Raw genomic sequence first — 9760 nt, 5'->3', positions numbered from 1 at the left:
AATAGCCGCTATTATAGAAGCCATCATCCTTGATCGCCCAGAATGAGATCTTAAATGGAGAGCTGGGTGAAGGGATAAAGCTAACCATAAAAATGATAAACTCAATTGAAAATATAAGCAGCAAAATGATTCCAAATGCTTTTTTAGATGTAGACCTGGAGAGGGCTGAGATTGGCATCGTTCAAATTGTAAATATCCAAATCGGGCTTCGAAAGATGCTCAAATAATAAATATATATTAAAATATTTTATCAACCCAATATCTACGGCCATACACACTGGAAAACACCGGGTCTCGTCCGATCCCCGAAGTCAAGCCAGTGCTGGCGCAGTCAGTACTATGATGGGTGACCGCATGGGAATACTGCGTGCTGTAGGTTCTATCTTTTTCTGTTTTTTCACAGCGCTAATTTTAATTGTTTACTTTTCAAAATGCACATGTGCGTTCTTTTCCCAACCGGTACTCCGCCTGTTTTGATGCTTATTGAGACGAAGGCAGAATAGTAGTGTACATGTTACGTAATTAAAAATAATTGCGAATGGAACCTGACTATTGAAGACCAGATGCTGGTCACATGCAAAGTTGGATTTTATTTAACAAGCTTGTTATTCTTGCCTTGACGAGCAAGGCGTTTGGACGAAATCATATTTCGGCCATTCAAATGTGCTTCATATGTTCGAATGACCCGGCTTTGCGGACCTAATTCCCTTGAAAAGATGAAATCAATGTAGACTTTAACCCAGGATTTGTGCGAAAAATACTGGGGCTCAGAATAAAACTCTGGAGCTATTCCTGTTACCTTGGGCAAGTAAATCCAAGGAATCTAGTGGACGTAAAGGAACAAAATAGCTTACCTGACTAAAGTCGTGGTGTTCATTGTGATAGCCTATGTTTAGGAAAACAAGGTTTAAGCTTCCGTAATAAGAGTATGTTTCTTGACCGTCCACCCATGTAAAGTGCTCCTGAATAAAGTGTGCAGCCGCTGGATGAATGGTATACCCAAAGTAAAATGAGAGCCAATAATAGAGAATAAACGAGGCATTCCATTCGTAAAAGCGATATAATGCCATTTGGAAAGCGATCACAAAAATTACATTGACAACCTCGGCAGCAGAGGGTACTTTTTTCAAAGATGCGCCTCTGATAGCATACATTGCTGGATAAATAAGAAGCCATATCAACTTTTTGATAGGAGACCCGCGGATCAGATGATATTCAATTTCAAGCGGCAAATCTGGATCTTTTCCAACCACACCTAGCGAGATAAATTAACAGATGTGCACCTTGCCTTGAAAAGCATGATGATCCAAATGATACCGTCTAAAAGATGCCGAAATAGGGATGGGAATGGGCAAATTACAAAGAAAAAGGACCATTGTATTGAGCAAAGAATTTGGAAATATCAAATCATGAGTGGCCTCGTGAATAATGACGCCCATAAGTTGGCAAACCGTTCCGCCAACAAAAAACGACAAGAAAACGATAATTGGGTAAGAAAGATGGGTCAAAAAATGTGCAACCATCCCATGTATGATGAGAGCAAATATAAACACCAAAAAAGTCAAATGGCAATTGCCATAAAGATGTCTGACTTCGGGGTGGGATTCCAGAATCGCAATCCGACGCTTAGCGTGCGGTTCGTCATATTCGACGTCTTCAGCCGGACGTTCGGAAATACACGGATCCGATTTCTTCCATTTGCCAATAAATTTAAATGGCTCTCTGGCATCCAAAAGAGTTTCCACGGCGGACATTTTGTAAATTTGGGGAAAGGCGGCCTTCCATCTTTAAACATTAAATAACTGAAAATTCAAAACTGATCAACGTGTTTGATTGGAAATATTTTAAAATCTTTTTAAATGCTTTGAAATATGATTGGTCCGATTGCAAACCAAGGAACGAAAGCTAAATAATGAATTTCCATTAAAACTTTCTTAAAATCTGCAGCATCTACCATGTCGGATAGCAAAAGATGCCTCACATCCCACAACTGCCCCATAACGGACCATTGCGACATGCAAAGCAAGAAATGCGTCCGCAATTCGAAGCCTGGCAGTCCATGTAAACGCTTTGTGAGGGCGCATACATGTGGGGATGGCATGCGATGCAATTCTATTTCTTCCAGATGTGTGTCGGACAAGGAGCCGATGTGGCTGCTCTCAATGCTCGGGTTTGCCTCATATAACGGATATGGGTCCAGTGGCTGTGGACGAGGCGATCTTAAAGCCTCTTCCGAGGCTTTACTCAATGGGTGTCATTCAATGTCATGCCATTCCTCGCTTGATTGTGCTGCTAATGAATTTTGTGGAATTTTTGTTGATGAAAACGGAAAAGAGCTCCCTTTTAATCCTAGCCCTCAATCTGATGGAGAATATCTGTCTGTTGTGGCGGTGGGCAATGAAGCAACTGAGCGCCGATATTCCATGGTCAATGGGTTCTGCATTCCCAGAAGATCGCTGAACCAGTATTGCACCTCAAGCGCGATGTGTGCCGAGGGGCTTGGATGTGATTTAGAGTCCTCTTTGAAGTGTCGCATCCATTGCTACTCACAGCAAGATTGCTCCAGCTCTTCGCTCCTCGAAGCCTTTCCGGGCATATTCAACGCGTCGAACCGGCAGTTCCTTACAAACGGGCAATGTTTACCGCTCGACGGTTCGTTTGAGAATCCTGGCTTTTGTGCGGGTTTCATCAAATCTTCAGATCTCATGCATTCGAACTCAAATTTATCGGCCACATCTCCTCTTTCCGATAATATCCATGGAAAGTACTTTTTGAATTTACACCCGTATTACATTCTATTTGGCTCGCTATTCATATTGGCCATCGTGGTATTGTCCTCTATTTGGTGTTGTGGAAACAACCGCGAGGCTAGTCGGATCGAAAAGATCCGAAGGCAGCAGAAGCGCTTTGTCAGACTTGCTAGATCTGGGGCCGCTCCATCATCAAATCTTTTTACCTCGCCATTTAGAGATGACCAATACCAGCCGCCCTCCGCATCGTATCCCTGGAATAATCCTTCCCGGAATTAACTGCCGTTGCCACGGTGCTAATTAAGCGCGCTTCCGATTCCATTGCATTCGATCTGATCCCATTCTGCGGTATTAACTGGCCCAAATAAAGCGAATTTTATTTATTATCTGGCCAATATCCCTTCTTAATTGATCTAGTTGACGGTGGTACATATGTTGGCATTATGCCGAGTCTAGTTGTGGTAACAATAACCACAAGGGCCTACCTGAAATTATACTGCCATGCTAAGATGTATTTCCGCTCTCGGCATCCGATTCCGAGCTTTTCCATTGCACTAGATGTTGTTTTGAAAAACGCATCCCAAGACGCAAATTTGGACGCGTGGTTGACCAAATTCCGGCCAAGGGCACCCAGAAATTGCTCGGCAGTTTCCAGGTGTGGGGGAATTGGTGTTGGAACATGTGGTCTCTTATAAAAGCTTTGCCTGTGGGCGCGCTGTGCAGCGATTTCGGCCTTATCAGAGTCAGAGCGCTTTAAAAGCGCTGCAAATCTTATCTTGCTAAACTTTGGCAGCATGTCCGACGCTGGTTGGGAAGAAAACCGCCTTGGACGATGAGCGAAAATGCCCATTTTGACAAAAATTAAAATTGCAATTTTATTAATTAATGGATATGGTTTTCTTCAGTTACTTCGATTGGGGGCAGCATCGGCTCAACTACTGGTATCGGCAATGGGATCGGTGTGGACGCATGTAGCTTAAACCCAAAGATCTTGGGAATGTAATAGTCGGTGTGTTTGGATTGAGGCCGCGAGTTTTTATATTGCTGGAAAAAGAGGTGCGGAAACGACGTGCCAAAATAAGCACCGTCAATATCTAAAATAGTTACCACACATGGGTATGCGCTTACGGTGGAATTGCGTGCTTTTCGGTCGATAAATATCGTCGCAGCTCCCACAATATAGGACAACATACGATTTTTCAGGGAGGTCGGACAAGCCAACCGGAAGCAGGGCAAATCCGCGGCAAAATACCCGTGGGCAGCAGCCGAACGCGCGATCCTTCCACTTGGCATACATTCTGGCCATTCCAGCTGACGTCGTCAAATACCTGGCATGAATTAGCCCATACAAATGCAGAGAAGACGCATGGATCTGCTTTTTTAGGCGGTATTCCTCGTGCGAGCCTTGAATCCGTTTTTTCGATGCATTGGCCTCGCCCTCTTCGGAGCCACAGGACCGGGAGGATGTATTCATGGTTATCAATGATGTACTACGTCCAGACGATTCAATGCTTAGTGAATCTGACGATTCGTCATTGCTGATTGAGGTGGAGCCCGAACAGGATGAAGAATCGAAAATGGATGCAACTTCTTCAGAATCCAAGGTGATCCTGTCCAACGCACGTTGAAAGTGCTGGACAGATGCAGGCAGTCCAGTCAAGTTAAAGCGATCCATGATGTACTCTTCTTCTATTTCAATAAAGTATCGATGCTCCGGCTGGGATAAAAACCATTCGATCCATGGTGAAGGCCCTTCAATGTCTGAATCGTCGTGGCCCTGTTGCTGGTAGTTTTGATAATTGCTCGGCTCTGCGCATTCTATGAGGGTAAGCCGCAACATATGGGATACCTTTACTGCATCCAGAAGCTACAGACTGGGCCATCATCATAAAGCTTTAAATTTTTTTTTATCTTTAACTATTTTGACCCTAGCCCCAATGAAATCGGCCGCTTTTACTCGAGTTTATATTGCCCGTTTGAGGGCAGGTAACCCTCGCCGCTGCAAATGGCATTTGTTGATGATCATGCCACACATCTTGATGGGGCATGTGCAACCATTAATCTAGAAATCAATTGAACAGATTTAAACGACACCCAAACGACACTTAAACGACATTTAAACGACACTTAAACGACACCCAAACGACAGGTAAATTACTGCTACAGTAAGTTTTTGCTTGCACAAGGAGTGTGCACATGTGTCTTGGGCGCGATTTTTGTTCCATACTACGTGCTTGGCTTTCTGATAATCACAAAAGCAACCAAATTTGTGCCTTTAATTTCGGCTACATCCCATTCCATGGGGTCAAAGGTGAAAATCGAATGCCTCCGCCTTCCCAAAATGAGAGATATCTATGCCACACACCGGGCTTATTAAAATGGGTTTGCCGCGAAAAGGCTTTATTAAAATGGGCCTACCGCGAAAAGATCCCCATTCCAACCCATTATGTGCAACTAAAAGTTTCTACATCTACTTGCTTACCTCTCAAAAACAAACTTGTTTAAAAAAGCCCCAATGATATAAAAATATCCATACTGGCATACGGTGTCGTTATGGTTACCATCTTCAAAGACACTCCATTGTTTTTTCTTGTCTTCAGAACAAATGCTAGACACTTTGTTGGTGAAACTATAAGGAATGGCACTAAACATCTCCTTTGAAAGGATTGAATACAGGCTTTTGGAATGTTTCTCTCCCAAAATCATGGAGTCCATATATCCGGACAAGATTAGAACCGGAATGAAAAGATGTGCATCCTTTTCTTTTTGCGAAATCTTCCTACACGACTCTTCATTATTCCAATTGTCTATAATTATAAATTTTTCGATCAATTTCCCAAAGAAATCAAGGTCCATCAGTAGTACGCTTGGAGCAAGCTTCGATATGGAGAGAAAGGGATTTTCGATGATTATCGCCGAAATTTCATCGGGTTGCAGAGTGGCGGCTAATCCCAAAGCCACTGCGGACCCTATCGACTGTCCATATAAAATTATGTTTCCTTTCGGCGAAATTGTCTTAGCAAGCGAGAATACCGCCTGAAGCTTAAATAACCCAGCCCCATACCTGTGCATCTAAGAGTAGCCCTTTTTCTGAGGGACTTCCGCCACTATCGCCGTAGCCCCGGTACGAGAGAAGAAGCACGTTTACCTTTAGCTTTCCCACGATATTCGCCGCAATGGGAATCCTTAACTCCTACCGTATTTAAAAAACAAAGCTAACATAGTCGCCAGCATTGGCATGGAAAAAAATAAGGATTGGCAAGCTTTCAGGACATTCACAGGCGTTTCCATCGAGTGAATTGAAGGGGAGCCAATAGACCTTGATGTTGACAAGATCTTTTGTTTGGATCGAAATTTTCACGCTTTTGCTAAACGACAGTGCATCAATGGAGTCTCCGACGTGGTATGATAAAATCGTGTTCTCATCATAGGCGAATCCCGCTTTATCTGGAGTGCATGGAAAGGGGTGGTAAATTTTGGGTAGTTTGGGGATGTAAATAAAAGACCTTTGAAGGCAATAGGCCAGCACGAAAAACACCACGAAAAAAATGGCCATTGAGATGAAGCCAGCTACCAACAAGGCCATGGGAAATGTGGGAACGCCTGTGCGATTTTTATTTATAAAAATATCAAGAAATTCGGCATATTTAGCGGTAGTACCAAGCAAGGTCTTGTGCAAAAGTAAACTTTATCCTCCCCACATTGATCCAATGGCCACGTTAATATATGGGGAAATTGGGATCAATCTCTCGAGACCAGGCCAGAAGGCCTCCCTTGAGATTGTATACAGAAACTTTATCTGAGAGCCTCAGTATGTGGTTCGAGACGTGAATAGAGTCAATCCCCCGGCGACACATTACACATATGCTATGTAGGGGGGGAGTGTCCTTAAGGTTTGAGAGGACTTTTTCAATGTTGATGAACAGCTCATCAATGGACCTCATCCTTAAAATCACATTTGAAGGAATGTTGACAGCGCTTCGCAAATAGCCGATTTTAAAATGATGGGAGGGCCGTACGTCCAGTAAAAGTAGGGGACCCGTCACACCAACGGCCAGGGCAGAAACAGACAACTCTTTAAATCCCACATTTTCGAGGGGAATTTCGCACGATTGCAAAGGCAGTTCAACCAACGGCGCAAACGGGATCGAACACCCAAGGCAATCAACTCGCTTATTTCTCAATTGAATGCACCTTGACAATCCCTTTTTTCCATCAAAAAAGAGCATTTTTTGGCAATAATTCGGAGAGCCCCTCAGAAGATTGATGACCTCCAGCGCTTGGAGATGACCAATAACGGAGGTTATCGGTCCCAAAACACCGCCGTCGTTGCATTTCACCACAAATTCAGACGATGGCGGGGTAGGAAACAGGCATCTATAACATGGGGCATTGGAGTCTTCCTCTGACCAAAGAAATGTAATGATCTAATGGAGAATCATAAGCTGCCTTTTATCATACCTGCCCTTCCCATCCGATCGCACTTGCTGAAACCAAATGCTTCTTTGCACGCTTACAAGCATCATTTAAAAGATAGCGAGTGGGGATGTTGTCAGAGGCATCGCATACAACATCATATCTATTTACGGTCAAAAAAGCTGGTTACCCCTCAATTAGGCTGGACACATTTTCAACATCGAGCCATGCTTCAATCGGCTCAATAATACAATCCGATTGATGTCTAACGAAAAGACCAAGCAAAATTACTCTCTTAATGCAGTGGCAGCGGAATACACCTTACTTTGTCCCACTCTGGATTCTGTATGAAGAGTCTGTCTGTGCAAATTGGTTGCTTCAACAAAATCATCATCAACTAGGCCTATTTTTCCTAAAGAAAAGCCATCAAATATACCGATTCCAGAACAGACAAGAGAAAGGGCCAATGGAGATCCAATGCCGCCAGCACCCACAACCAGCACAGATGCTTTTTTTAAGCAGGCTTGCCCTAAATAAATAAGCCGAGATGGAATCACCCGTGATTTCGAAATCTTGCAGTATTATTTGGCGTCCATATCTTTCGATCTCCGTTTTGGTGAGGCCAAAATCATTAATTAAGGAATTTTGCATTTCAAAAAAAGAAATTCCAACCCTAGCTTATTTTATTGAGACCATGTGAAGCCCTTTGAATTTCCAATTCCAAGTTGTCTACTTCGGCCTCCAAAATAGCTAGTTGGTCATCTGTTCGGATAAACTCCATATCGGATAGGGAGAGTCTGGTCCGAAGGAACTTGATTTCGTCTTCAAAATCATCCTTCTTTTGTAGGGTTGATGCCTTTTGTTGTTCAAATTGGGCATACGTTTCCTGTAGACGATCAATTGGAAATTGGAACAATGGAATTTCCTTTATCAGTGCAATTATTTCTGGCGTGAACTTTGATCCCGGTTGGTTAGAAACCTTTGCATAAAGTTGCTTTAGCCTCAACGCGGACGAGAAATATGAATTTTGGATTTTCGACTTTTCTAGCATCGACTCGTCGTCGATGTGCATGTCTGTGAATCGCTTGAAGCTAAACAAGGCAGATTCTGCAGAAGTGGCTTCTCTGTAATCGGTCAATGGTAAGCTTGCAATTGCATTGTGCGACCAAGTTGCGGTTATATCTGCCATCAATGCAGCGACAAAGTTTGTGGACTCCTCAAAATCGGATGTTTTTTTCCCAGAGTCTGATTTCCTATGCATGGTCGAAGTCATGGTCAACTATAAAATTTATTTTTTAATTTTACAAATCTTCAATTTACATTCTAACTTAAACGGTTGGGGAGGGCGACCTTGACGCCTGATAGCATTGTTGGTGGTGGTGGCCGTAGAATTCATCGTGAATCTGATCGCGCGCCAATGCTCTGAATAGTTATCTAGCGTACAAATGGGGTACCTTATGTATGATGACGTGCCTTGGACGTCTTCCGACAGCAAAGGGCCTGTTGATCTAGAATAAGAAAACTTGTCCCCTTACGGCATGGCTTTACAAAAAAAAAATAACATCCGCCGTTGCTTTTTATTTAGAAAAAAGTAATTGATGGACCATCTATAGGGAAGAATGAATAATTGACATACATGCATCGCCTATGTTCTTCTCCAAAGGGATCTGAATCGACGTCTGGAATGTAGGAGAAAATCTGACAATCCTTAAAGTGGATGACTTTATCTAAGCAGCCCCAAAATTGCTGACTAAAATCCTTCATCTGATACATATTTGAAGTAAGGCCGGCGTTGAATAGAGTGGTATCGACAGACTCGATTATCGGATACATGCCTCCTTTCTGTTCGATAAAATTTTCCATCGTCAAGTCACTAGGAAAGATAAAAATCTAGTGCCACTTGCCTGAAGTCATAGTCTGGAAATATCTGGTTGAGACATGCGATCAAGTGATAAAGGACTCGAGAGGACGAATATCGGGCAAGTGAGGTTTTGGCAACCTTTTGCTGCCGCAAGTTTATGTCATCTTCTGATTTTATTTTCTTGTACAGCTTTTTGTCTTGGCCAGCAAATTTACCTGGAAAATGAGATATCATGGACATACACGAATATGCCTCGACTCGACCGTAAACCCTGCTGCTATCGCTAGTATCCACATGGGAGAGGAAGTAGTTTATTGGATTCAAAGTATCAAGCTCCAAGTACCTCATTGAAATTTAAAAACAATTAAATAATTTCTGGTAATGGCCATGTTGCGCTATTGATTGAATCAAAATTTGATCATCAGTACATCTGCTCTCCCCAATTAAATTGCGCACATCGGCAAATAATTAAGCTGCGGACCCAGGTTAATTTGATTTAATTTAATTTAATTTGGGTTAATTCAACTCGATTCAATTCAATTAATAGCCTATGTGCGTAATAATACAACCTTTAATGAGATTTGTAAACTTTCATTGCTCAAACGAGATTGATTGGATGATCGGAAGCGGAGAATTTTCATCTTCAGACAACGGGAGCTTCCTACGCCATTTTGTTGCCGAACATACCTGGAAATGGAGCCGAGAATGGATTGCGGATCGATATTATCAGAGA

General features: G+C 42.8%; 8 protein-coding genes across 8 annotated transcripts; 1 reads left to right on the top strand and 7 right to left on the bottom strand.

The window, feature by feature from the left end:
- Positions 1–589: 589 nt before the first annotated feature.
- DI09_26p290 (uncharacterized protein) lies at positions 590–1754 on the bottom strand (the record flags this gene model as incomplete). Its single annotated transcript, XM_013382802.1, has 3 exons — positions 590–799; positions 855–1255; positions 1361–1754. The coding sequence occupies 3 exons, from the start codon at positions 1752–1754 to the stop codon at positions 590–592; spliced, it is 1005 nt and encodes a 334-aa protein (XP_013238256.1).
- A 201-nt stretch (positions 1755–1955) lies between these two features.
- Positions 1956–3029, top strand: DI09_26p280 (uncharacterized protein; the record flags this gene model as incomplete). The annotated part of the gene is made up of 1 exon (XM_013382801.1): positions 1956–3029. The coding sequence occupies one exon, from the start codon at positions 1956–1958 to the stop codon at positions 3027–3029; it is 1074 nt and encodes a 357-aa protein (XP_013238255.1).
- Positions 3030–3231: 202 nt separating this feature from the next.
- On the bottom strand, positions 3232–3600 carry DI09_26p270 (uncharacterized protein; the record flags this gene model as incomplete). Its single annotated transcript, XM_013382800.1, has 1 exon — positions 3232–3600. The coding sequence occupies one exon, from the start codon at positions 3598–3600 to the stop codon at positions 3232–3234; it is 369 nt and encodes a 122-aa protein (XP_013238254.1).
- Positions 3601–3837: 237 nt separating this feature from the next.
- Positions 3838–4590, bottom strand: DI09_26p260 (uncharacterized protein; the record flags this gene model as incomplete). Its single annotated transcript, XM_013382799.1, has 1 exon — positions 3838–4590. One exon carries the CDS (start codon positions 4588–4590, stop codon positions 3838–3840), a length of 753 nt encoding a protein of 250 aa, XP_013238253.1.
- Positions 4591–5228: 638 nt separating this feature from the next.
- On the bottom strand, positions 5229–5822 carry DI09_26p250 (uncharacterized protein; the record flags this gene model as incomplete). Its single annotated transcript, XM_013382798.1, has 1 exon — positions 5229–5822. The coding sequence occupies one exon, from the start codon at positions 5820–5822 to the stop codon at positions 5229–5231; it is 594 nt and encodes a 197-aa protein (XP_013238252.1).
- Positions 5823–6469: 647 nt separating this feature from the next.
- Positions 6470–7817, bottom strand: DI09_26p240 (uncharacterized protein; the record flags this gene model as incomplete). Its single annotated transcript, XM_013382797.1, has 5 exons — positions 6470–7177; positions 7212–7329; positions 7357–7431; positions 7458–7695; positions 7724–7817. 5 exons carry the CDS (start codon positions 7815–7817, stop codon positions 6470–6472), a joined length of 1233 nt encoding a protein of 410 aa, XP_013238251.1.
- Positions 7818–7839: 22 nt separating this feature from the next.
- Positions 7840–8439, bottom strand: DI09_26p230 (uncharacterized protein; the record flags this gene model as incomplete). The annotated part of the gene is made up of 1 exon (XM_013382796.1): positions 7840–8439. One exon carries the CDS (start codon positions 8437–8439, stop codon positions 7840–7842), a length of 600 nt encoding a protein of 199 aa, XP_013238250.1.
- A 308-nt stretch (positions 8440–8747) lies between these two features.
- DI09_26p220 (putative repressor of RNA polymerase III transcription) lies at positions 8748–9323 on the bottom strand (the record flags this gene model as incomplete). Its single annotated transcript, XM_013382795.1, has 3 exons — positions 8748–9008; positions 9067–9242; positions 9272–9323. The coding sequence occupies 3 exons, from the start codon at positions 9321–9323 to the stop codon at positions 8748–8750; spliced, it is 489 nt and encodes a 162-aa protein (XP_013238249.1).
- Positions 9324–9760: the final 437 nt, after the last annotated feature.

Source organism: Mitosporidium daphniae, assembly GCF_000760515.2.
Source record: "Mitosporidium daphniae strain UGP3 chromosome Unknown contig-26, whole genome shotgun sequence".
Lineage (NCBI taxonomy): Eukaryota > Fungi > Microsporidia > Mitosporidium > Mitosporidium daphniae.
This window is presented reverse-complemented; position numbering and strand designations above follow the sequence as displayed.